At 44.9% G+C, this 27,868-nt stretch overlaps 1 protein-coding gene across 6 annotated transcripts in view; it reads right to left on the bottom strand.

Moving 5' to 3' along the window:
* ALPK3 (alpha kinase 3) overlaps nt 1-27,868 on the bottom strand; it is a 57,213-nt gene that overhangs the window by 19,082 nt on the left and 10,263 nt on the right. For 4 of the 6 annotated variants that reach the window (XM_054450972.2, XM_054450973.2, XM_054450975.1 and 1 more), the window contains 2 exons: nt 16,412-16,529; nt 14,559-15,807 (listed from right to left, as the gene is read on the bottom strand). In XM_054450972.2, the coding sequence (XP_054306947.1) occupies nt 14,559-15,807; nt 16,412-16,529 (1,367 nt within the window). Of the gene's footprint in view, nt 1-14,558; nt 15,808-16,411; nt 16,530-19,318; nt 19,491-23,683; nt 23,780-27,868 lie in introns of those variants that run through there. The other 2 variants (XM_063652876.1, XM_054450974.2) reach the window with 2 other exon arrangements.

Genomic DNA, 27,868 nt, shown 5'->3' on the forward strand with positions numbered 1-27,868 from the left:
CACCTGAAGGACTCCTTCTCATCCTGGAAGACCTCACTCAAGTTTCTTTTCTTCTTTAAAGACTCCCTGAGTTCTCTCCTCTACCCTGAAAAACGTTAGTGGCCCCCATAGCAAATTTACTAATTCCATCATTATACCCCCATTCTGTGTGGTTATTTATTTCATGCATATGTCACCTGCTAATCTGTGAATTCTTCCCCTCTGAAGAGGGCCCAGTACAGGCCTAGGAGTTGGAAATCAATAAATACATGGTGGATGACTGAATATTCTCTGTACACTTCTACAAGGGCTGACCCCTCTAACTAAACATTATAACAGAGGGGGTGTGTGTGTGTGTGTGTGTGTGTGTGTGTGTGTGTGTATACATCTATATCTGGAACTGTGTAAAGATATGAGAAGGAATGTCATAAGTTTCTTAAAAATAAAAATGGAGTGAGCAGAATGAACTTAGTTGGCTCTATGTAAGCTTTTTTACTACAAGGGATATTAGGAGGTTTAATTTGCCATGCTGTCTTTTTCCCTCTTCCCTCATAAATTCTCAGATACCAAGAACTCAGTCTATGGCCAGGTATGGTTGCTCACGTCTAGAATCCCAGTGCTTTGGGAAGCCATTTTAGGAGAATTGCTTGAGGCCCAAAGTTCAAAACCAGCCTGGCAAAAGACAGCAAGACCCTGTCTCTACAAAAAAAACAAAATATTTAGCCAGGTGTGGTGGCATATGCCTGTAGTCCTAGCTACTCTGGAGGCTGAGGTGGGGAAATTGCTGGAGCCCAGGAGTTCGAGGCTGCAGTAAGCTATGATCATGCCACTGCACTCCAGCCTGGTCAACAGAGTAAGACCCTGTCTCTTAAAATAAAAACATAAAAATAAAAATAAAAAGTTTTATTCACCTTTGCATTATTCACAGTGCCAAACACATAAGGGGTTCACAGGAATGAACAACTGAATGAAAAATAGTATGGTTTATAACCCTCTAAGGGGGCATGGCCCTGGAATGCTGGTTTGGGAGAACAAGGGACAAAACCAGGACCTTAACAGGGATGGGGCAGGGCAGTCATTTTTGTATAAGTTTTGGTAGTTTGTAATTTTTAAATAACTGCTCTATTTCATCTAAGTTGTTAAATTTATGTGCAGTTTTTCATAGTAGTCTTTTTTTTTTTTACCCTGTCAATCCTTAAAGGGTCTGTAGTGATATCCCCTCTTTCATTCTTAATACTTGTATTTTGTGTCTTCTTTTTTTTTCTAAGTCTTGCCAGAAGTTTATTGATATTATTGATCTTTTCAAATAACTAGCTTTGGGTCTATTTTCTCCATAGTTTTCCTGTTTTTGGTTTCATTATTTTCTGTTCTTTTCCATCTGTTTGCTTTGGATTTATTTTTCTCTTCTTTTTCTAGTTTTCTAAGGTGGGAACTTAGGTTATTGATATTTCAGATCTTTTTTCTTTTCTAATATAAACATTTTAATGCTATACATTTTCCTCAAGGCATTGATTTAGCAGCATCCAACATTTTAGTATGTTGTATTTTCACTTTCATTCAATTTAAAATGTTTTCTAATTAGCCTTAGGACTTCTTCCTTGGCCCATAAAAGAATGTTCTTTAATTTAAAAGTGTTTAGAAATTTTTCTATTACTTTTCTGTCATTGATTTCTAGTTTAATTTCATTTTGGTCAGAGTGCATACTTTGTATTATTTCAATTACTTCACATTTGTTAAGGTTTATATCATGACCCAGGATATAATCTATTTTGGTGAATATTTTATATGCACTTGAAAAGAATGAGTATTCTGTTGTTACACAGAGTATTCTATATATGTCTACTAGATAGTTGGTTGATAGTGCTGTTCAGTTCTTTTATATCCTTACTGATTTTCTATCTACTAGTTCTATTGATTACTGAGAGAGAGGAGTGTTAAAGTCTCCAACTATAATTATTGTTTTCTCTATTTCTCCTTTCAGTTCTGTCAGATTTTGCTTCATGTATTTTGAAGGCATGTTGTTAGGTGCATACACGTTTTTTACTGTTATGTCTTCTTGAATTGACCCTTTTATCACTAGATAATTCACTATTTTTCCCTTAGTAATTTTTTTTTTTTTTTAGACAGAGTTTTGCTCTTGTTGCCCAAGCTGGAGTGCAATGGCGTGATCTCGACTCAACGCAACCTCCACCTCCCAGGTTCAAGTGATTCTCCTGCCTCAGCCTCCCAAGTAGCTGGGATTACAGGCATGCACCACCATGCCTGGCTAATTTTTGTATTTTTAGTAGAGATGGGTTTTCTCCATGTTGGTCAGGCTGGTCTCGAACTCCCAACCTCAGGTGATCTGCCCACCTTGCCCTCTCAAAGTGCTGGGATTACAGGTGTGAGCCACTGCACCCGGCCAGTAATTTTCTTTCCTCAGAAATCTACTCTGTCTGATATTAATATTGCCATTCCAGCTTTCATCTGATTAGTGTTTGCATGGTATATATTTTTCTATTATTTTACGTGTAACGGACCTATATCATTATATTTGAAGTGGATTTCTTATTGACAGCATCAAGTTGAGAAAGTTTTTCTGGTCCTGTCTCACAATCTGTCATTTAATTGACATGCTTAGACCATTTGTATTTAATATCATTATTTATAGGTTTAGATTTTGCTCAATAATTTTATTATTTGTTTTCTATTTGTTTCCTCTGTTTTTCCTTCCTGTGTTTCCCTATTCTTGCCTCCTTTTAGATTAGAACATCTTTTAGTATTCCACTTTAACTTATGTAGTGTGATTTTTACTATATCTCTTTGTATAGTATTTCTGTTGTTGCTCTAGGGCTTACAATATACATACTTAACTTTCCACAGTCTACTTAGAGTCAATATTTTACCACTTCAAGTGCCATACAGTAATCTCACCATCACATAGGTCTCTTTACCCTATGCCCCTTTATGTTGTATTTGTCTTACACATTACATTTGCATACATTAAAAAAACTCCAGCAATGTAATTTTTTTTAACTTTTTACCTTCCAACATATTTTAAAGAAATCAAGATGAAATGGTCTATTATATTTACCAGGATATTTACCATTTCCATTGCCCTTCTTTCATTCTTGATGTTTCAAGTTTCCTTCCGGTATTATTTCCTTTCTGTATGAAAAATTTACTTTAGCAATTCTTTTTTTTTTTTTGAGACCAAGTCTGGCTCTGTCACCCAGGCTGGAGTGCAGTGGTGCAATCTCAGTTCACTGCAACCTCTGCCTCCTAGGTTCAAGTGATTCTCTTGCCTCAGCCTCCCAAGTAGCTGGGATTACAGGTGCCCCCCACCACACCTGGCTAATTTTTTTTGTATTTTTAGTAGAGACGAGGTTTCACCATGTTGGCCAGGCTGGTCTCGAACTCATGACCTCAGGTGATCCACCTGCCTCAGCCTCCCACAGTGCTGGGATTACAGGCATGAGCCACAGCTCCCAGCCTAGCAATTCTTCTAGAACAGGTCTGCTGACAATGTAGTGTCTTGTTTTTTCCATTATCTGAGAATGTCTTTATTTCACTTTCAATACTTAAAGATATTTTTGCTAAATGTAGAATTATAGGTTGAAAGTTCTTTTTTTTCCAGCATTAAAAAAAAAAGTGTTGTTCCACTTCCTTTTGGCCTCCATTGTTTCTGATGAGAAATCTACAGTCATTCAAATCATTGCTCCCCTATAAATAATGTATTATGTTTCTCTGGCTACTTCCAAGAGTTTTCCATTGTCTTTACTTTCCAACAGTTTGGCTATGAGGTTTCTGGGTGTGGAATTCTATGGGCTTTTCCTATTTAGGGTTTGCTGAACTTCTTGACTTTTGCCAAATTTTGAAAGTTTTCAGCCATTATTCCTTCAGATATTTTTTCTGCATCACTGTCTTTCTCTTTCTCCTTCTGATTATCCAGTGACACAAATGTTAGACTTTTTTGATACAGCACCCCAAGTCTCTGAGGCTCTGTTCATTGATTTTTCTGATTCCTTTCTCTCTCTCTCTCTCTCTCTCTCTCCCTCTCTCCCTCCCTCCCTTCCTCCCTCTCTGTGTGTGTGTGGGCGTATGTGTTCAGATTGAATAATTTCTATTGCTTTAACTTCAAGTTCACTGACTTTTCCCTGTCATCTACCACTCTGTTGTTGTGCTCAACCAGTGAGTCTTTTTATTCAGTTATTGTAAATTTCAATTCTAAAATTGATATTTGGGGCTGAGGTGAGTGGATCACCTGAGGTCAGGAGTTCAAGACCAGCCTGGCCAACACAGTGAAACCCCTGTACTAAAAATACAAAATTAGCCAAGTGTAGTAGCACATGTCTGTAATCCCAGCTACTCCCTCAGGAGGCTGAGGCAGGAGAATCTCCTGAACCCAGGAGGTGGAGGTTGCAGTGAACCGAGATCATGCCACTGCAGCGTGCCAGGCACTCCAGCCTGGGCAACAAGAGCAAAACTCTGTCTCAAAAAAATAAAAAATAAAAATAAATAAAATTGATATTTGGTTCTTCATATATTTTACCTCTTTTTGTTTGTTTGTTTGTTTGGAGACAGGGTTTCCCTTTGTCCAGGCTGGAGTTCAGTGGCGTGATCTCGGCTCACTGCACCCTCAACATCCTGGGTTCAAGTGTTCTTCCCATCTCAGCTCAGACTACAGGCACACACCACTATGCCCAGCTAATTTTTTTGTATTTTTTGTAAAGACAGAGTTTTGCCATGTTCCCCAGGTTAGTCTTTTACCTCTTTGCTGAGACTTTCTATCTTTGCATTTGTTTCCAGAGTATTCACCCTTACTTGCCACATTTTTATAGTAAGGTCAGATGATTTTAAAGTCAGATGATCCTAACATCTGTGTCATTGTGGCATTGGCACTCTTTGATTGCCTTTCCATGCAAGTGGAGATTTTCATGATTTTTCATATGCCATGTAACTTTTATTGTATTTGGACATTTTAAATATTACAAGACTCTGATTCTTGTTTAAATCTTATGGAGAGTATTAACATCTTTGTCTTGGAAGGCAATCTACCTAGTTGTGTTCAGGCTACAAATTCCATTCAGGCCTCTGAGGTTATAGTTTCAATCTCGGTTCCATTTTCCATGCCTTTCCAATGCTATTTGGGTTTTTTTTATTGTTGTTGTTTTATTTTTGAGACGAAGCTTTACTCTGTCACCCAGGCTGGAGTGCAATGGCATGATCTCAGCTCACTGCAACCTCTGCCTCCCAGGTTCCTGGGTTCAAGCAATTCTCCCACCTCAGCCTCCCGAGTAGGTGGGACTACAGGCATGTGCCACCATGCCTGGCTAATTTTTTGTATTTTTAGTAGAGAAAGTGTTTCACTATGTTGGCCATGCTGGTCTCAAACTCCTGACCTCAAGTGATCTGCCTGCCTCAGCTTCCCAAAGTGCTGGGATTACAGGCATGAGCCACCACACCCCACCTGCAGCGCTATTTGGATCTGCCCAGTGTGTGTGCCACCCAGTGGCCAGTGTGGGACTTACATGATGGTTCATTAGTGTTTTTATTCTTGAAGTTTTTTATTCTCCCAAGTATTTCATTCTCAAAGTTTTTTATATGCTCTTAGAATCAGATCCACGCAGGAACAGCTTGGGAATGAGCCCAGAAATTTATAAAGAGTTTATAAACCCAGAGGTCATTAATGATTCTCAGAGGTCATTTTCCCAAGCTTTTCCCTCTCCATAGTTTCCCCCATAGGGCCCCCTTTTTCAGTCTTCTGGCCAAATAGCTGGAACTTCCTTTACCCCTCTCTGCCACATATTTTCACACATGAGCCTGTGATCTGGACCAAGGAAGAGACCCAGGAGAAAAAAAAAAAAGGAACGGGGGCTTGTCCCACTCTTAGAATCACAGCTCCCCTGAATAGAGGGGAAGATTCTCTTCTCTCAAAGTTTTAGGCACCTGTGGCCTGTGTTGCTACCACTGTCACTGCCAAGAAATCTCTTTTCCATTCCTGAAGGCTGATCTAGAGGGCTTCTGGAACTCTCTCCGCCCAAGTTAATGTTTGCATCTGGGTTTCAGACAGCATTAAGAGCAGGCCAGGAAATGCCAGAAGGAAAAAAAAAAAAAAGTAAACACTGTAGGTTCAGTGGTACTTTGAGTTCTGGTCTTCATCCCCAATCTGTCTGCGACTATTTGCTTTTCAAAGTTGTCAAGTAGGTGTATTATACCTTTTGCCTAAATTTTAGGCTGCATTCAGTGGGAGATACAGAATCAAGTGTATTTACTCCATCTTATCCAGAAATAAAACTGCCATAACCAGAATAAATAATATTAGTTATAGTATTTTTCAGTTCTGGAATTCCAATTGGTTCATTTTCAAGTCTTTTCCACCTTTTTTTTTTTTTTTGAGACAGAGTCTCGCTCTGTTGCCCAGGCTGGAGGGCAGTGGTGTGATTCCAGCTCACTGCAACCTCCGCCTCTCGGGTTCAAGCGATTCTCCTGCTTCAGCCTGCTGAGTAGCTGGGATTACAGATGTGCATCACCACACCCAGCTAATTTTTGTATTTTTAGTAGAGATGGGGTTTCACCATGTTGGCCAGGCTAGTCTCGAACTCCTGACCTCAGGTGATCCACCTGCCTCAGCCTCCCAAAGTGCTGGGATTACAGGCGCGAACCACCACGCTCGGCCTTTTCCACTTTTTATAGTTTCTAAGTATTTGGTGAAATTTGCAATCTTGTCTTCTTATCTCCTTCAATATATGAAGGAGGTAAACTAATTTTAATTTTATAATTCATGTCTAATAATTCCAAAAGTTGGAAACCTCTGGGCCAATTTCTTTCTTTTCTTTTCTTTTGTTTTTTGAGACAGAATCTCACTCTGTCACCGAGGCCGGAGTGCAGTAGCACAATCTCAGTTCACTGCAACCTCTGCTTCCCAGGTTTAAGTGATTCTCGTGCCTCAGCCTCCCAAATAGTTGAGATTAGAGGCATGCGCCACCACACCTGGCTAATTTTTGTTTTTTGTTTTTTGGGTTTTTTTGAGATGGAGCCTCACTCTGTCACCCAGGCTGGAGTGCAGTGGTGCGATCTCAGCTCACTGCAACCTCCGCCTCCCGGGTTCAAGCAATTCTCTGCCTCAGCCTCCCGAACAGCTGGGATTACAGGCATCCGCCACCACGCCCAACTAATTTTTGGATTTTTAGTAAGACAGGGTTTCACCATCTTGGCCACACTGGTCTTGAACTCCTGAGCTTGTTATCCACCCACCTGAGTCTCCCAAAGTGCTGGGATTACAGGCATGAGCCACCATGCCTGGCCTAATTCTTCTATTTTTAGTAGAGACAGGGTTTCACCACATTGGCCAGGCTGGTCTCGAACTCCTGGCTTCAAGTGATCCGCCCACCTCAGCCTCCTAAAGTACTGGGATTACAAGCGTGAGCCACTATGCCCGGCAACCTGTGGGCCAATTTCTATCTTCTGTGGACTTATCTTCATTTCATGCTGAATATTATATTTGAAATACTTTTTAAAAATAATTTGAGGCTTAAGATGATGCTGTCATCCTCCAGATATGATTTTTGTTTGCTTCTGCCAGGTGCCTGAGGGCACTAGGTATCTTGAACCACCTAATTCTAATTTCAGGGATTGAGATATTTCTTAGTTATCCATGTCACTTGGAGCTCATCAATACCTCAATACTGTGAGAGTAATTTACTTGATTCCCCTTTCTCCTAGGGTACAAACCTTCAGAGTCCCAACCCAAAACCCAGGGGGCTTACAAAGGCTCCCACTCTTGAGACCATGGGCTCTAATTTTTGTCTCCTTAGTCTCATGAGACTATCTAAACTATTGCTCAGTCTGTCATTCTCCTCTTCTGGCATAGAAGATACCTCCCAGGACAAAAGCTGTGCCAAATGCTGGGACTACCATTCTAGATTTCTATATCCTCCCAGATCCTGGCCCAGTAATTCTTCACTTTGTCAGCTCTCTAATGCCTTCAAGCAGATATTTTATTTATTTATTCATTTATTTATTTTTTGAGACAGAGTCTCACTCTGTCGCCCAGGCTGGAGTGCAGTGGCACGATCTAGGCTCACTGTAAGCTCCGCCTCCCGGGTTCATGCTATTCTGCCTCAGCCTCAGGAGTAGCTGGGACTACAGGTGCCTGCCACCACGCCCGGCTAATTTTTTTGTGTTTTTAGTAGAGACGGGGTTTTACTGTGTTAGCCAGGATGGTCTCGATCTCCTGACCTCGTGATCCGCCCACCTCCGCCTCCCAAAGTGCTGGGATTACAGGCGTGAGCCGCTGCGCCCAGCACTCAAGCAGATATTTTTATATTTTGTCTAGCTTTTCTAGTTGTCCTCAGTAGTTGAATTATCTAACCCAGCACTACTAGAAGCTGATATTGAATAACTGTTAGTTCTCTTCCTTTTCTGTGTCACTCCTGGCCTTAGATAATGTTACAATTGGTGCTAAACAAACCAAAGCAGTACACAAGACACAGAAAGGAAGAAAAAATGTTGAAAAGCTTTCAATGTATTTAGGCATCAAAATTAGGATAGGCTGGTTTTGCATTCCCTCTCTAGCCCACAATCTCACCTTTGTTTCATGCTATTCATCCTTCCCCGAATGTCTTCCTTTTTCTCTTTCAGCTAATTCCTTTCTAACTGGGAATATTATCTTTTATATTTTAAAAATTATATTAATGTTTTTTAATACGGCATTTCCCGTGATCAATCTATACATGATGCCAACCAGTCTGGCCTCTTTCTAGATGCCTTCCCTGGTGACTCCAGACCACACCGTTCTCCCTCTCTGGAAGTCCTCTGTTGCCATCATTCACATCCTCTTTGCACTTCTTTCTAGTGAGTCCAGTCCCCTCAATTCAGTAGATAACTCCTCAAGGCAAGGATCATGTCTCTCCTCAATCTCCCTCCATTCAACAACTCTCAAAAGATATTTATATTCACGTCCTCCCTGAAAACTAAAGACCCCTGATTGTGAGAGGAGAGTTCCCACGCCTTGGGATGATCATCCTCAGGACCTTCAAGGCTTCTCAAAAAGAGACACTTAGGTCTCAAAGCATTCAGCAGGGCTCTCCCACACCTACACAGTCCTCTCCAAGGATTTTGGCAGATGGGGCATTCTACCATGTTCCCCTATGTACCTCAGCTCCAGAGATCTGAGGCAGTCCCAGAAAAAAGATCTCAGGTTAGGGCACTAAAAAGCAGACTTCGTGGGCATTGAAGGCCAGTTTCCATTCATCAGCTGCCTCCTGCCCAGAGAGAGAGCTGTGTGAACAGCATGCCTGGGCTGGAGGAGAAGCAGACATTCTTAACAACTCAAGAGGCCCCAGCTCTACCATCTGTTCCTCATCCACACCCATGAGAGATGCCTGACTCGAGCTTCCAGAGGTACCCCTTATTCCCAGGAAAGAAAATCAAGACAGAGTAAGAGGGCACTGGCATCATATCCCAGAAACAGGGACCCTTAAAGTAACAAACCCTAACAAGAGACATGCTGGGCTCAAATGAAGAAAAAAACAGAACTTCAAAAGATAGATGAGAAAGAAGATTTGGATCATGGAAATAGAGATTGTGGTTCCAAATGAGAAGGCTAAATATTAAGGTATTGGTTCTTCCAAAGTTTTACTAAAAGCCCATTCAAAATACAAATATGCCTTTAGTTATCCATGAAAGGATTTAACAGGCTTTATAATCTTATTAAATGTAATTCATGACTATTTAAAAAATGGTGAACAAAAAAATATAAAGTAAAAAACAATGGTATCTGGGAGTTTGGAGAATTTCAAACAATGATTCTACGGTTTTCCTAGAGGAATAAAAAAGAGATAATAGTTAAGAAAAAATTTTAAAGGAGTGTAAGAGAAGAACTTGCCCTGCCAGAAATCAAACCTATAAAAATTCAAACAAGATTGTCTTGTAAAAAATCAACACACAGATGAATGGATTATGACAGATGTATACGTAGGAATTAAAATTGGCTCTAGTATGTATAAGAATTAGTATATCAGGAAAGAAAAACAAAATAATAGATACGGTTTGAATATTCCACAAATAATGTTGAGGAAAATTACCTATTTATCAGTCAAAAATCAAGCCAGAGACTGATGTTATATTACACACCCAAATAAATTTCAGATTAATTTAAAAATCAAATGAAAGAATTCAAACAACAAAAATTAGCAAAAATACAGATTACTACTTAATCTAAGACTAGAGAAGGAAAGCATAAAAACTATGGAAAAAAGGGTTAAAATATTCATACTGTACCATCTTATATAGCCATTAAAAATAAAGTTTTTTTGAAGATTTTTTAGAAACCATGGAAAATGCTCATGAAATGATGAGAAGAAAGCAGGATACTCACGCCTGTAATCCTAGCACTTTGGGAGGCTGAGGTGGGCAGATCATGAGGCCAGGAGTTCAAGACCAGCCTGGCCAAAGCGGTGAAACCCCGTCTCTACTAAAAATACAAAAATTAGCCACGCATGGTGGTGTGCGCCTATAATCCCAGCTACTGTGGGGCTGAGGCAGGAGAATCGCTTGAACCCAGGAGTTTGAGGTTGCAGTGAGCTGAGATCATGCCACTGTACTCCAGCCTGGGCTACAGAGCAAGACTCCATCTAAAAAAAAAGAAAGAAAGAAAGCAGGATATAAAACTCGATCAGAATAAAATGCATATTAAATGGTTAAAAAGGCCAGCACAGCGGCTCACACCTGTAACTACAACACTTTGGGAGGCCGAGGCGGGCAGATCACCTAGGTCAGGAGTTTGAGACCAGCGTGGCCAACATGGTGAAGTCCCGTCTTTACTAAAAATGCAAAAAATTAGCCAGGCGTGGTGGCAGGCGCCTCTAATCCCAGCTACTCAGGAGGCTGAGGCAGGAGAATCGCTTGAACCCAGGAAGTGGAGGTTGCAGTGAGCTGAGACCACGCCACTGCACTCCAGCCTGGAATGCAGACTCTAGAGACAGAGTGAGACTTGGTCTCAAAAAAAAAAAAAAAAGTGTAAAAAACTACATATACACATAAAAAGACTGGTAGATACACCAATGTCCCTTCATCTCTTGGGTGATGGTCATCTCTGGATGGTAGATAACGGTGGATTTTTACTTTCTTTTTTCTTTTTTTTTTTTTTTTTTTTTTGAGATGGAGTTTTGCTCTTGTTGCCCAGGCTGAGTGCAATGGCACAATCTCGGCAACCTCTACCTCCTGGGTTCAAGTGATTTTCCTGCCTCAGACTCCCGAGTAGCTGGGATTACAGGTGCCCACCACTACCCCCAACTAAATTTTGTTTGTATATTTTTAGTAGAGATGGGGTTTCACCATGTTGGCCAGGCTGGTCTCGAACTCCTGACCTCTGGTGATCCACCCACCTTAGCTTCCCAAAGTGCTGGGATTATAGGCGTCACTGTGCCTGGCCTTTACTTTCTGCTTCAAGTTTTTAGAGTTTCCTCCATATTTTCTACTATGACCTTTTTTTTATAATAAAAAAATAACTTTTTTTTCAAAAAAATTTGGCAGGATAAGAGTATGAAAAAACAGACCAGGCATGGTGGCTCACGCCTGTAATAGCAACACTTTGGGAGGCCAAGGTGGGAGGGTCACTGGAGCCAGGAGTTCGAGAGCAGCTTGGGCAACATAATGAGACCCTGTCTCTACACAAAAATTTTTTTAAAAGAAAAAAAACAGCTAGACGTGGCAGCACATGCCTGTAGTCTCAGGCATGAAACTTGGGAGGCTGAGGCAGGAGGATCACTTGAGCCCAGGAGGTTGAGGCTGCAGTGAGCCATGATCGTGCCATGGCACTCCAGCCTGGGTGACAAATAAAGCAAGTTCCTGTATCAAAAAAAAAAAAAAAAAATCAAATTCGTTCACTAAAAAGCAACAGCTTAAAAGTGTACATAGATGTTAAACACATGTTTCACATGTATGACCTATTTAACAATTATTTTAAGCTAAAAAAAAAAAAACAGGGTTTTTGGCTTTATTCTGTGTCTGTGTGTGTGTGTGTATGTTTTTCGGTTTTGTTTTTTTTTTGTTTTTTTTTTTTGAGACAGAGTCTCTGTCCCCCAGGCTAGAGTGCAGCGGTGCAGTCTCAGTTCACTGCAACCTCTACCTCCCAGGTTCTAGCAATTCTCCTTCCTCAGCCACCCAAGTGGCCAGAGTTACAGGCACGTGCCACTACACCCAGCTAATTTTTTGTATTTTTAGTAAAGATGGGGTTTCACCATGTTGGCCAAGCTGGTCTCAAACTCCTAACCTCAAGTGAGCCACCTGTTTTGGCCTTCCAAAGTGCTGGGATTACAGGCATGAGCCACCGCACCCAGCCTAACCATGAGGTTTTTGTAGGAGCAGTGGAACCAACACAGACAACCTCTCAGGTACCATACTGCCTGAGCCCCTCCTCCTACCTTTGGGAGGCAAGGAAGAGGGGGCTGGTACTTCCTCCTCTGGCCCTACCAGAAGGATGCCACCATCTGGTATTGGGTTCCTCACCACTTAGGAAGAGAAGCCAGATTTGCACACTAACTTGGCCACCAGCCTGGTGCCTTCCTAAATGAGCTATGAGCGCCTATGAGAGCCATCTCTTCCAAAAGGCCCTGCTGTCCAGCCTGTGGGCTGTCAGGCATGTGCAGCGGCCCCACAAAGCCTTCCCCGGGCCACTGTGAACTTACCATTCCAGTGGCCAAAACTACATGAGACCAGGCATGAGGGGGCAAGAGTCAGGAACAGGTTCCAGAAAGTCTGGTTTGAGGTCCTTGAGGTTTGTTCCACTCCAAAGCCCTCTGAACTACTGTTCCTACAGTCTAACCTTAGCACCCATGAAATAAAACCATTTCCCATGGTCACCCTTAAAACTAGTCTTTCCCTCCTTCCCACTATGAAAGTTCTCTCCATGGGAAAGCCCCTCCTGTTCTCCACAAAGCATCCTTTCCCCTTTGCCCTCTGCCAGGTGCTGTATCAGCTTGTACCTTGTGTGCTTCCCTTCACTGCTCTGAGAAACCACCTGTCCTCTGTCCCTATCCCTGGGAAACACTGCTTTCCTCCTGTTCCCCCATGAAGCCATTCCTGATCTATAACTCCTGCTTCCTCTATCCTAAGAAACAGTCTCATCTTAGTTCTTACCAAAACCAGAGGCGGTCTCCACTTAAGGTTATCAGATTTAGCAAAAAGGAATAGTGGGCTGGGCACGGCGGCTCACACCTGTAATCCCAACATTTTGGGAGGCTGAGGTGGACAGATCACTTGAGGTCAGGAGTTCAAGATCAGCCTGGCCAACAGAGCAAAACCCCGTCTCTACTAAAAATATAAAAATTAGCTGAGCATGGTGCCTCACACCTGTAATTCCAACTACTTTGGAGGCTGAGACACAAGAATCGCTTGAACCCGGGAGCTGGAAGCTGCAGTGAGCTGAGATCGCACCACTGTACTGCACTCCAGCCTGGGCAACTCCATCTCAAAAAACAAACAAACAAACAAAAAAACCAAAGAAAGAAAGAAATACTGACACCCAGTTAAATCGGGATTTCAAATAAATAACCAGTATTTGTCTCAGTGTAAATATGTTCTACCTATTTTATCCACCCCAGCCCCACTCTTGAAATACTTTTCCTTCTGCCACTCATAAGAAACACTGTCTTCTTTCTGTCCCACTATAAAACACTCTGTCTCCCAAAACCTCTGTGAAATAATGTCCCCCAAGCCCCTGAAACATAAAGAAATAACCAAAAGGGACAAATTGTTTCCTTCCTGCCGTCTCAATCCCACCCCTCAAGCTCCTTAACGCTGCCACCCATCTGCCTCTTTGGGGAGTGGACACTCCACTACCCCTGTCTCCACACAAAACATAATCTTTTCTCTGTCAGCTACCTGTTCCCTAGAAGATGATGGCACTCCTGTTATCAAGTAAAAACACTTTGCCTCTGTTTCCCACCATAGTCATATCTGATCCCAACTGCCACTTACTTAGTTCTTAGAGGGCACCAGATTCTTACAACAGCCCTGTGAAGTAGGTATTATTACGATTATTATTCCAGTTTTACAACTTGCTCTAGATCACACCATGTTAAGGCAGTCAGATTTGCATATAGGTATGCCTGACTCCAGAACCTTAGATAAACCCAGATTTAAAAAGCATTTCCTGGACATTCAGCTTTGTTAAAAATCGAATGAGCAGCCAAGTTGCCACCTGCTGAACACTACAGCGCACACCTGCTCCTCCGTCTCTCCCATGAAACACTGTTGCCTCAGCAAAGCCCACAGAAAGCTCTCCACTGGCCCCCTTTCCCACCCCAGAGAACATTATCTTCTTCCACCTCCCTCCGGGGCACAGTCCCCTTGGCTGTGAACTCCTACACTCCCAGAAGAGGGTCACAGTCAGGCTAGGCTGCCCACATGCCTGGCATCTGGAAACTGGCTGGGGCGAAGGGCATGCCTGTGGTCCCTGTAGCTGGCACTCCAGTCCCTCCCCACCCCTTTCTATAAATAACCCACTGCTCACTGGCTGCCCAGCAGTTGCAGCAAGAGTTTCCATGAGGTCAGCTTCCCAGAGCGGCCTCCAGGCACCCAACACCCACACTTACCTCTCCTGGAGTCCTGTGGCCTGCTTGCCCCTGCAACGGGCTGTCCCGGGTGCCATGTCTCCGCCGGGCAGGGGGTGTCGGCACCTGCACAGAGGCCTGAGGTGGGGCCTTTCCTAAGCTCTGGGCCCCGCATTCTGGAGCTTGACTCAGAGAAGAAATGGGCTTGCTGTCAGTGGTGGCCTCTCCTTTGGGCTTTGGAGGGGCAAATCTCTTTCTGTTGAAAGGCCTAGTCGGCTGGGGGGTCAAGGAGTGTGTGGGCTGGCCAGGAGCGCCAGGCACCCCCTCGCTTCTAGCCCTGAGGGGTGCCTTCCCCTTGGGACTCTCTCCAGGCGCCCGGACACTCAGGGTCTGGGGGCCCTCTTCCCCCAGAGGCCTGACTGCCCGGGTGTTCTCCAGGTACATGTCCTTCAAGGAGAAATACAATTCCTGGCCTGGGCCTGGGCCAGGGGCCAGGGCCGGGGCAGGGGCCTTCTGGGCCTTGTCTGGAGTGCCCACAGCAGAGGCTGGCTTCCTGGTACTCTCTGTGCCAGAGGACCCAGACCCCCGTGCAGCCCTGCCTCTGGGCTGGGTCTGAACCTGCTCCACGCCCACGGGCCTCTGAGTCCCACAGGAGTCAGGCTCGTCTGAGCTGGGGATGCAGTTTTCTGAAGAACGGCGGCTTCGGGCTGCCTTCTCTAACTCTGGCTTCCGCAGGCCTTGCTTGGATTCCTCATCTTTCTTTTTCTTCTTGGCCCCACTCTCCTTTTTCAGGGCTCTCTGAGGCCCCAGCTCCATGGCGTCACAGATGTATGTCAGCAAGCCATGCTCTTCGTCCTCCCCATTCTCGGAGGCAGCCTCCCCGTTGGTGGTCACTTCTCCAGAAGCAAAACTGTTGATCAGGCCCAAACCTGAGTGCTGAGCAGGCTCAGTCTCTCCCTCCTGCCAAGCCGCCAGGGTCCCACCCTCAGGCTCCCTGGTAGGGACCGAGGGGCCCGGCGCTTCAGCCCCGCTCAATCGCCGCTTTCGCTGGAAGCGGTCGGGGCTGAGCTTGCGCAGCGTGTCGGCCTCCCCCGGCGCCGCCTTCTCGTGCTTCCAGCTCTGCTCGATCTCGCGCAGCTTTGCCGCAGCCTTGCGCTTCAACTTGGCGAACCAGCGCTGGTGGATCTTGTACTCGGTCATGGTGCCCACCTCCAGGACCCCTGAGCAGGACACAATGCCCTTGCTGTTCTGGGCAGAGGCCTGGTAGATGGCGGCATCTTCTTCTCGACACCTAGAGGTAGGAGCGGGAGGTGCCACCTCTCCCCTCCTGGGAGGTGAGAGCCCCCACACCCCCCAGCCAGAGCCGTTCAGAGCCGGGCATGCCTCCCCCTCCCTACGGCAAGCCCTGCCGTGTGCCACGCCCCATCTCACACGTCACAACATACAACACCCTCCATTACAGCTGAGGGAACTGAGGCTGGCAAAAAGGTGGCGGCTGACCAAGGCCATACTGTCCCAGGAGGGATTAGACTTGGGGCCCAGGAGAGCTCCCTTCAGAAGCAGGTGACCAACACAGCCCCTCGTGAAGTCATGGTGATACAGTTGCTTTTTTTGGCCGCTGACCTCATGGAAAATATTTCTGTAGGTCAGGACTTCTGCTGGCTGCACCAGCTCTTTGACTGTCAGGAATACTCCCACTCTGGCCTTAGGAGCTCCCAGACACTGGAAGGCAGATGTGGTTCACCAGGTGGTTCAACCACACAGCAGAATCCCGCCCTCCATCCCCAGAGAGTGCCTGGGCATCTCCATCCAGACTGCTCCATTTCTGAGGGCAGAACCCCAGCCAAAGGGCCCTCAGGAGGGCAGAGAGAGCAAAACAGGCCCTTCTCCCTCACCTGTACAGCTGCAGTGTGTGGCGGTTGCCCTGATGAGTGATCTCATATTTTGGCAAGCCACAGTAGCGGTCCAGCTCTGTATCATCCTTGTACCAGGTCACCTCTGGCTCTGGGTATCCTGAGAAAGAAGCAGGAGATTGGGTTGAGCAAGGCCAGTTCCAAAATAATGGGAAGAGGCCAGCCACGATGGCTCATGCCTGTAATCCCAGCACTTTGGGAGGCTGAGGCACGTAGATCACCTGAAGTCAGGAGTTTGAGACCAGCCTGGCCAACATGGTGAAACCCAGTCTCTACTAAAACTACAAAAAAATTACCCGGGCGTGGTGGTGGGCTCCTGTAATCCCAGCTGCTTGGGAGGCTGAGGCAGGAGAATCACTTGAACCCAGGAGGCGGAGGTTGCAGTGAACCAAGATCTTGCCCCTGCACTCTAGCCTAGGCGACAGAGTGAGACTCCATCTCAATAATAATAATAATAATAATAATAATAATAATAATAATAATAATGGAAGGAGAGAACACGAGGCTGTGGCTTCCCAGACCACCTGAAGAGACTGGACAGGACCACCTGCCCCAGGCTTGCTGGAAGAACCGAGCCACTGTATGATAGCTCAGCTTATTTTTAGAAGCTAGTCCCTGTCAAAACTGAAAACAATTCCCCTTCAGCAATAGAAAGGAAAATATGGAGGAGAAACTTTCTAGCTTCCTAATGGGAAGGGAGACAAGGAGTTTCCAGAAATCCTTGGCTACTGGGAATAAGCTTCCTTCTATAGTGGCCCGTTCTACTTCCTCAACTGCAGTAAGGGCTCTATCCTCAGAGGTCTCCTCCCTCATGTCCCACCATAGTCATCTCTTCCAAGAGCCCTCCTCCTTTCATTTCAGGTTCCTGAGCTGTTAGGATTATTTGAAAACATGGCTAAAGCATCTATCTGTCCACCCATTCATTCATTTACCTATCATCCATCTGTCCACACATCTACACCTTCCTACCCACCCTGTCACTGCAGTGACACCGACTGAGGTGTCTGCCCAGCCCCTTCTCTGGGCACTTCCAGCCCACCCACAGGAGGAGCTCCCAGCTGTTACTGTCATGTATCCCTTACCTCTCTGGCCATAGTGGATTGGTCCAGTAACGGACACCAGATCAGCTAATCTAGCTAACTCTTTGACCAAGTATTTGGGAATTAGGACCTAGAGACAGTCTACCATTGTATCTGAAAAATTTAGCTTCAAAAGGGTAGAGCAGCCATGTTCTGCCACATGGACTGAGAAGCAAACACCACAGTGAGAGATGGAAAAAGGAAGTTGATGTTCAGGATTGAATAAGAAGTGGAAGACAGAGAGAGTTCCAAGATGCTTCCAAGTACGAGTTCCATTCCTTGCCTGGGCACAGCTACCCTCCTCTTGTCAATTCCATAAGAAGCCCCTCTGGACTTACCAATGAATCCTGCTTCATTTCTTAAGCTGACTGATCTGCGTTACTTGCTCAATATGAGACTGCTAACATACGTTCACTCAAAGATATATATTAAGTACATATGACTGGCAAGTTAGGGTTATGAGGGCACAGAAGCACATAAGACACGGTCTCCGCTCTCCAGGAGCTTATTGTGAGATAGAAAAGGTGAGACATGGCATGCACCCGCACAAGGCAGCAATGCACTTAGCATCTGCACAGGCGCTCTGCCTTTCCTACTGCCTACGGATGCACCACGCTCCTAAGTAAAGCGGCCCCTCACTGGATCCCACCTGCTCGTGCCTAATCAAGGACATTTCTCCAGCAATTATTCCTGCTCGCTCCTGCATCATCAAACTTTTCCTCTCTGTTACATCTTTCTCATCAGCGTACAAGCCTGCTCTACTGTGTCCTTCCTTAAAAAGAACTTCCTTTGACCCCACAGCCTCCTCCAGCCCCTGCTCTCATTTCTCTGCTCTCTGCTTTACAGAAAAATTCTCTGAAAGAGCTGCCTGTACTCACTATCTTCATTTTCCTTCCTCAAATCAGACTTTATAGCCTCTCTTGCACCAGAATTGCTCTTGTCAAAGTCACCCATGACTTGTACATTGCCAAATCCAATTCCTATGCCCATCTGCCTAACCCATCAGCAGCACCAACCCCACTTCCTGAAACCTTTGCTTCACTTGCTTCTAGGACACTGCTCTTTCTGGCTGCTCCTCCTACTTCACTGGCCACTTTTCCTGAGCTCTTCATCAGTCCTCCCCTCCCACCTAGACCTGCCCCAAAGCTCAGGCCCCAGAACCATTTTCCATTCTCTATCCATACTCACAACCCAGGAGGTCCTAATTCTGTCCTGTGGCTTTCAAATATATGTATGCTCATGGACTCCCAAATTTCTATCTCCAGCCCAGTCTTCTACCCTGGTCGTTATTTCTGACTGCATATCTGGCATTTCCACTTGAAGGTCTAAGAGGTATCAAGCTTACCATGTCCCATCCAAGCTCCTTAGTCCGCCCTCCAAGCCATTTCCCACAAATCTCAGTAAATAGCAACTTCATCCCTATATTTGGCTCAGGCCAAGACCTGGAGGCAATGCTGTATTCCTTTACTTGCCTCATCTCTACTCCATCAGGCAATCTTGCTGGCCTCCCTTAGAATATATCTAGAATCTGATCACTCCTTGCCATTCCCCACCAACAGCCTGGTCCACATTCCCATCATCTCACACCTCAATTTCTATAATAACCTTCTCACTGATCTCGCTGCTTGGCTCTATTCAGCCCATTCTCAGCAGAAAAGACAGAGTGATCCTTTTAAAATAATGTCAGATCATGGTGCCCCTTTGCTCAAAACACCCCAATTAGCTCCATTTCACGCAGCCCTCATGATCTGGGCCCTGTGGCCATGCTGGCCCCACCTCCCTCCACTCTCCCCCACCTTGCTGCACCTACCCATGTGGTCCTGCTGGCTTGCCTCACACACCAGAGGAGCACCATGCTTTGACTCCTGCAGGGCTCTGTTACTTCCCTAGAGAGGCCTTCCCTTCCACCCCGTGTAAAGCAGCAACGCTGTCTCCCAGGCACTTGCTATTCCTCTTACTATGTCTATTTTTCTTCATAGAACACATTGCTACCTGACATATTATACACTTAGGAGTGTGTTGGTTTACGTCCATCCTTTCCATGACAAATATCAGCTCCATGACAGCAGGGACTTATCTGTGTTATTCACTGCTGTGTCCCCAGTTCCTAGAATAGTCCCTGGTATGGAATCAACACTCATTAAATATTTATAGATGAATAAATGAAGCAATGAACTAAGTGCTTAGGGCTGCAGAGAAGGGAGCAATCACCTCTGGCTAGGGACTCAGGAAAGGCTTTTGTAGTGAGTGGCACTTGAACTCAACTTGGAGGGTGGGCAGAATTTCAGGAAAGATAGGTTCAGTCCCTCTGATCTCCCGTTTCCCGTCAGCTCTCACGTCACCTGCACTTCCCCTTCACAGCACTAATCACAATACTGTCATTGACTATTTCCTTGCCTATCTCTCCTGCTAGACTTAGGTCCCACGTGGGTAGAAACTGTATCTTGTTCACTGCTATGTCCCCACCACCTAAGACAGTGCCTGACACTGTGGTGTGGTAATTACTTAAAATAAATCTGTGGGACGATAAGTAAGTGAGTAAGTAGGGTGAACACACAAGGTGGATGGGAAGGGCATGCCTGACAAGGGAACCCCAACATGACAGGGGGAGGGTGACAAGCAAAGGGCATGCTGGGGAACTGTGTACAGGAGCAGGGAGCAGGGGAGGCGAGGCTGCAGCAGCGTCGGCCAGGAACAAACTCTGGGCAGCCCTGGCTGTAAAGCGAGCCCCATGTTTCCACTGTGAGCTAAACCCCCTGGTTACATCACCGTGTGTGTGTGACCAGAGCCAGCACAGGTGTCCTCACCATCCTGTGAGATGATCTCATCCCTACAAGGGCCCAGCTCAGAGCCTCCCTGCCCCATGACCTGCCCAGCACAGCCTCAGTCTCCAGGGCATCTGAGTCCAGTCAAATGCTTGGGCAAGAGGGCAGGGGCGGGGCAAGGAGGGAGGAGCTGAATGGACCCCACAGCCCCAGGGCTGGGGCCTCAGCCTCCATGCCACCCTCCGGTGCTGCCTCTACACAGTGGGGGCCAACCCGACAGTTTAGGGCTTCATAGCCACAATGAGCTTTGGAAGCTAATTTATTTGGGAGAACACATTGCCTTGAGCCCTGAATAATGTGAACTATATCCTAAAATGCATAAAAGCAGGAGGGCTCCAGGTCCTTCACTCCCAGCTGTGCATTTGTGCATGTCCACAGGCAGGTGTGCACACACTTCCGGCCCTGGCCAGGACAGCCCACGGCGGCACTTGAGCCTGTGGCCTTCCCTTAGCCCCTTCACACCCTGTGACCTCTGTTTCACAGCCAGCAGACCTGACTCAAGAACCCGGCTTGGAAACTTGCAGCCTTGTCTCAACCATTCCCAGTTCACAGAAGCTCTGATTCAAAAGAATAATGAATGGAAATTTAAAGTTTTCAAAAAGCTTTCAAATACATAGAATTTCATTTGACCCTCAGAACACTCCTGTGCAAACGATTGCTAACATTAATGAAGACTTACTATGTGCCAGATACTAAGCTGAATACTTCTCATGTATTATCTCATCTAATCCTCACAAAAATCCTATGAGGAATGTACTCTGCTACTAATCTCCAATTTAAGGACAAGGAAATCCCAGCTCATGAAATTACAGCTCTTGTCCAAAGTTATCTAGCTAGCAAGTAGAGAGCCAGAATTCAAATCTCTCTCTTTTATAACACAGGCTGGTATTTTAATTCCTATTTTACACAAAAGGAAAATGAGGCTCAAAGAAGCTAAGTAACACCCAGGGTCACACAGCTGGCAAATGGCAAAGCCCTAGGTTTCCTTTTCCTTTCTCCAGTACTCTTTCCACTGGGGTTTCTGGGACCAATATATAAGTTTTTGCTTTCAACAGTCATTATATTAGACTTACTTCTCTAAAAAAAGTTTCTTCAGGAACATGGTCCTGTTTCAGAAGACTCAATCCCTTTGTGCAACCTGCCCACTGTTGATGCTTCCTCCTTCCAGCCCAATATGAACATGTGCACCCACATGCAAACACACACACACACACACACACACACACACACAAAACATAGAATCTACAACAGAGCTGAGGAGAGTGGAGGAGGGAAGCCCCTGCACTGGAGACAGTAGGCTGCCTCAAGGAAGACAGTAGCACTCTGGCCAGAGGGGTCCCTGGGGGAGACAGGAGCTAGCGGAGGCCCACTATCTTCCCATAAGCCTACTGTGAGTTGGAAGAACCCCAGGGCCTTGCCTGTCTTCTCCGTGACCCCAAGGACTTCCATCACAGGTCAGCCAGCAGGAGCACTGGCGCAGATGACTCTCCCTCACCTGGACTAAGTTCTGACCACCAGGAAAGCATCACCTCTGCCTGACAGGGCCCTGGTGGGCTGACTCATCCTAGCCGTGTTTAGGAAATGCTATCAGCAGTGAGGAAGGAAGAGTGCACGTGTGGTCACTCTGGAGACAAGCCAAGAGCAGAAGAGCAGCCTCACACAGAGGCCAGCCTCAGCCAGAGATCCATCCACCTTCCACCTCTCCAGACTAGAGAGCTCCCGTGTCTAACCCTGACTCTTTAGTTTGCAGAACCTTCTGCATTGCCCCTCCTCTCCTTCCTTTCCCTCTCCTACAGCCTGCATTTTCTCCTTGCTAATTAGAAAAGGCTTGTTTGAGGTGTACTATGGTGATCATAGAGACCTCTTTCCTAATGTGCTACACAAAACTCAGGTAAGCTGAGATTCTGAATGTATGTGAGGATGAGTGGGGGCAGGAAAGGAGAAGATCAACAGTGGACTAAGGTATGGATATCAGAGATAGCCAGAGCCCCAGAAACCTTACAGACTCCATTGGTAGCATTGTAGGTCTCAGCACAGTTAAGTGCTATGATATACACAGTAGGTAGGTTGTATGATATATAACCATATATCATAAAATAAATGTCTGAGCAGCCCTGCCTAGGCATCATGAGATATGGCAGAAAAGCTTCCTCCTTTGGATTGGGCTTGAAACAGGGAACAGCTTACTTCCATGATGACACTGGGAGTATTTGATAAAATACCCCATGATTCTATAAGCCAGACTCATGTCTGACATCTCCACATTGCTCTTAAACTCCATGGCTACAAAGAACAGAATGGAAAAGGAGAGGAGGGAGAGCCATCCCTGACACCTGCATCTCTCAAGTGGTCCCAGGTCCCCACTGCAGCCGCCGTTACCAAGGTACCAAAGCTGCAGCTGAAATGAACAGGCAATATGGAAAGTGGAAAAGGTACTGGTTTTGTCATCAGCACAGTCAAGCTTCACTGTGGTCATCTGATGTACTGAGCATCTTTGTGCCAGCTCTGGAGAGGCATGATGTGTCAGGTGTATGCCCTGTCCTTGTAGATGTCACGATCTTGTTAGAGAGAGAGATGTATAAACAGAAAAACTATGTGGTGGAGGATGGAGCAAGAGCTCTCCCGGAAACACTGGAGATGACCTCCCAGAGGGCAAGCCCCTTGAAAGATGAGAAGGAATTTGCCAGGCAGAAAAAGAGTAGGCTTCTAGGTAAAAAGGCAGAATGAACATGCCATCTATCTTCACACTCTCCCTCAAGCTCACTAAACTGCCCTGAAAAGACTTTTTAATCAACATATGTAAAAGCACAAAGATGAGGTGAACAGACAAGGAGAGTAATAGGAGCAACAAAATTTTGAAAGTTAGAAAGCAGATGGACAGGTGGAAACTGACTTAGCAGACTCAAGACAGCTCAACCCTAAGCTAGCAGTGGAGAAAACTGAGAACTATCCTTTCGACACCAGAAAATCCCCAAAGGGCCTAAGAATTGGCAATTTGGTACCTCTGGAACTGGGAGAAAGAGGAAGGAGGAAAGGTTAAAAGGTGCTTAAAAAATAAATCTCTGGAACCCTTCACCCATTCTATCTCACTGGATGACTGCTCCTTCCCCACCACAGCCAAAGGTGAAGTTTATTATTTGGAAATGTAAAAGTCTGCCCTGAGAGTAAGCCAGCATAACTGAGGGCATGACTATTCTATGAAAAATAGAAAAATGTAATAACCATATATCATAAAATAAATGTCTTATGCTGAGAGCCCACCCAACCCTCTGATCTATCTGCATAACTCCCAGAAAACCTTTCCCTAGGAAACCTAGCAAGTTCAAGAGGAAGGAACTAAAGAAACTTACCTGGCAGTTCCCAACAGTGGCTACCTAGGTCACCCTACAGTAAACAGCCAAGTTTTCAGGTCCCTCCTCCTTGCTCAGAACCTCTGATCAGCTTTTAAGTCTCCTACTCTTGCTCATTATCTGACAGCCAAAGATTTCTGGATATGGAAGGAAAGCCTGTAATCGAAGATTAATGACAAAATTAAATTAAACAGAGAAAAAGCAAGACAGAAGAAAAACTATGCAAGGAAAAGGAAACTTTTAGAAAACTATCATTAATAAGCATCTCAGAGAGCTAAGAAAAGATACTACATTCATGAAAAGTGCAGGATGCTACAGAAAATGACAAAAATTAAAACCCTTGGAAATTAAAATTCAGTAGAAGAGTTGAAAGATAAAACTGAGGAACTCTCCCAGAAAGTAGAACAAAAGACAAATAGATGAAAGGGGAATAAAGGATAAGAAAATAAAAGTCCATGTCCAGGGGAACAGCTATCCAAACAGGAGTTCGTAAAGTAAGATGACAGAAAACAGGAAGATAAAATCCAATTTCCCAGAACTAAAGGCTCTCCGTTTCCAACTGAGAGCATCTAAGCATGTTCCAGAGTGAAGAGACCCATATCGAAATACATCATTATGAAATACCAGAACACTCTTACAAGCTTCCAGAGAGAAAAACTGTTGACATGCAAGGAATTAGGATCAAACTGTCTTCTCACTCTGAAAAGCAACATTGAAAGCAAAATGATAATGGAACAATGTCTAAAATTCTGAAGGAAAATTATTTTCAGCTTATAATTCTATACCCAGCCAAATTCCCAAGAAAAAGGAAAGTAGAAAAAAAGAGGCCGGGCACAGTGACTCATGCCTACTATAATCCCAGCACTTTGGGAGGCCAAGGTGGGAGGATTGCTTGAGCCTAGGAGTTTGAGACCAGCCTGTCAACATAGTAGGACTTAGTCTCTATCACACACACACACATACACACACACACACACAAAATAAGTTGGGTGTGGTGGCACACGCCTGTGGTCCCAGCTACTCAGGAGGCTGAGGCAGAAGGATCACCTGAGCTGGGGAGGCTGAGGCTGCAGTGATCTGTGATCATGCCACTGCACTCCAGCTTGGGTGACAGAGGAAACCTTGCCTCAAAAAACAAACCAACCAAACCAACAAACAAACAAAAACATTTTCAGACACAAGGAATCCAACATCTATTTCCCATGCACTCTTTCTAGAAAGCTACCAAAACAGGAATGTAAATCAAGAAAGAAAAAAATGTAGAATACAAAAAGCAGGAAAGTTACCACAGAAGAGAGGTAAAGCAAATCTAGAAGATGGTAACTGTACCAGATGCAGAGAGAAACGAAGGCACATTAGACCAGAGGGACTCAAGGGAGAGCAAGGTCCAGACCTTGCCATCACCATGCCCTCTGCTACTGCACCATCTTCAGGACCTGATGAAACCACTGGGGCAGTGTTCAATAAAGCAAAAAAATAAACCAAGAAAGGAAGACATGAGATCCAGGAAGCTGAATTAAACCCACAGAAAAGCAAAGGGAAGACCCAGGATAACAGCTGTGTATCAGGCCCTAAAAGGCTAGCAGTTCAGATAAAAGAAGAATGGAGAGCTCCAAGAGGAATATCTCCAAGGAAAGTAACTGCCAGATTACTGATGTCATTGACCTTGCAGAATATTGTATTAAGAGGCTATTAGGAGGTATAAGAAAAATTAGCAACAGATACAAAAAAAAGAAACAAATGAAAAACTATGGAAAGTACTAACCTTAGGAGAAACAAAAGAAAAAAATATAAGCATAGTATGCTACAATGTTCAGTTATGAATAATATTGCATAGGCATAATAAGGTAAACAGTAAATGTTGATTTAAGCAAAAATTATGATATAACTGAAGCAGGATAGTTTTAGAAAACTATCATTAATAAGAGTCAAGGAAGTAACCATGTCCTCAGGACACAGCAACCATCGGGACCATACAGTCAACACAATAAGCCCCAGCATGAGCATTCTAAAGTTCATTCAAGCAAAGCTATCTCCAGTAGGGAATTCCCATGTAGACAGCAGGAGCATTTTGATTTTACCTGTCCTCAAACTCACCCTTTGCTCATTGTAATAGAAAAAAACACACCCCTGGGTGGAGATTTAAGATGCAAGTCTCATTAGCATGGGTGTGGTGGCACGCGCCTGTGGTCCCAGATACTTATGATGTATAAACAAGCATGTACAGCTCCTAGAGGACCACCCAGAACATGCTTACGAGCAACACCTCTTCCTACCTCCTCGTGAATAATCATGTAAGACTTACAGAAAGGGAGTCGCCCTAGGTACCAGTCTTTGCTGTCTCATCCTCACGAGAAGCCCACGCTGAATCTTCTCTCTCTAAGGGTGTCCTGTCTATTCTGCACCTAACTTTTACAGTATTCTTTTTCCTTTGCAATAAATTGTTCTATCTCCTTTGCTATGTGTCTTTTGTTTAAATTTTTTTAAACTAAGAAGACAAGAACCAAAGTTCCACAACTGCTGTCAACATAATTATATGAAGAAGATAAGTTTAGGGAAACAGAAAATGATGGTATAAAAGAGCTAATTCCTTATCTACCATAACAGGAAGACAATAGAGAACATCTAAAACTGAAGAATTTCACATAGTACTTAGCATGATGGAAATGTATACATGCCAGAGGAAACAGCTAAAAGCTGAAAACAGTTGCTTCTGGGAAGACAAATTGAGAAGGGTGAACTGCTGTATTTTGAAATATGCCTTTTAGTATAATTTGAAGTCTTAATTATGTGCATATATTTATTTGACAAAGTAAAATTTAATTTTCTTTAAAAAGTATTAAGGACTTTCTAAATAGAGAAAATGAGATGTGCAAAAGCACGAAGCTGTGAAAGAACCGGGTTTTTCTAGGAAACTGAAAGTGCCACAGTAACACAGGAGACACAGGCGGGAAGCAGCATCAGATGCCGGAGAGCAAAAGCAGTGTCTCCCTCACTAGTGCTGCGGACTTGGGCAACGCATCAGCCTCTTTCAGCTTCCTCCTTGGTAAAATTTGACTAAAAATAGCACTTACTTCATAGGGATTTGTAAGAATGCAATGACAATGGAAACAGACAACTTGTGAAATTCACCATACGCCATACAAAGGTATGGGATGCATACCTATGTCCCTCGGAGCAGAGAGTGTTCTCAGTCTGCAGCTCAGAGGGTTGAGTAAGGGTGAGAACTGCCCAAGTGAGAAGCTGTTTACTGGCTGGGGTAATCAAGTCCCCCAGAATTCACAGCTGGAAACCACAAATGACCTTGACTTACAGAAACAACAGGCTCTCCAGAGGGAGCCTGGGCCTCGGATCTGATAGCTGCACAGCTGGGAGGGGTGGGTACCCATTCGTGGGTCCTGCAGGCCCTGAGGCTGGTCAGGTTGGAGTCTCTACTGGGTGGTCTGGGGGAGAGGCAATGTCTGGAACCACCCTCCCAGCACTCCCACCCATTATCTTCCCCTTCCAAGGAGTATTGCTCTGCTTCCTATTCTGCCAAATGGTTGCTTCAAATTCCACCACGAAGCTCAGTGAAATGCAAATAACAGTAGTCAGTTTCTAACTCTTATATGATACTTACTGTACATCAGGTACTACTCCAAACACTTTGCATGTATTAACTCATTCGATCTCAAATAACCCTATGAAGTGCATCCTATCATTATCCCCACTTTACAGATGAGGCAGCTGAGAGGTTATATAACGTGCTCAGTAACATCATTGGAAAGGGGATGAGCCAGGACTCCAAGCCAGGCAGTCTGCCTCCAGGGTCTGTAGTCAGAATCACCACATGCAATTCTCCTCTCAGGCTTGAGATTCCCAACCTTCAAATTACTCAACTATAACATGGGGATACTCAGGGAGATGGCCTCAAAGATCTCTTTCCATTGGAGTACTTCTTTTCTTTCAACAAATAAGGCCATTAGTCATGGATGTATCCCTGAGGGTCAGGAACCTTCACTGAGGACAGGTTCCGAAGAAGAGTAGGGTATATATGTGGCTCCAGAATGGGGGAAGCAAGGGGCACCAGCCTACACAGGGATGTTAAACTGGAGAGAAAGCTCAGAAAGTAAATGTCACCTCACATAGTTTTGTACACACAGCCCGCCACCCCACAATTCCTGTCCTCACAGCCTCCTTGGACCC

Source organism: Pongo pygmaeus, chromosome 16, assembly GCF_028885625.2.
Source record: "Pongo pygmaeus isolate AG05252 chromosome 16, NHGRI_mPonPyg2-v2.0_pri, whole genome shotgun sequence".
Taxonomy (NCBI): Eukaryota; Metazoa; Chordata; class Mammalia; order Primates; family Hominidae; genus Pongo; species Pongo pygmaeus.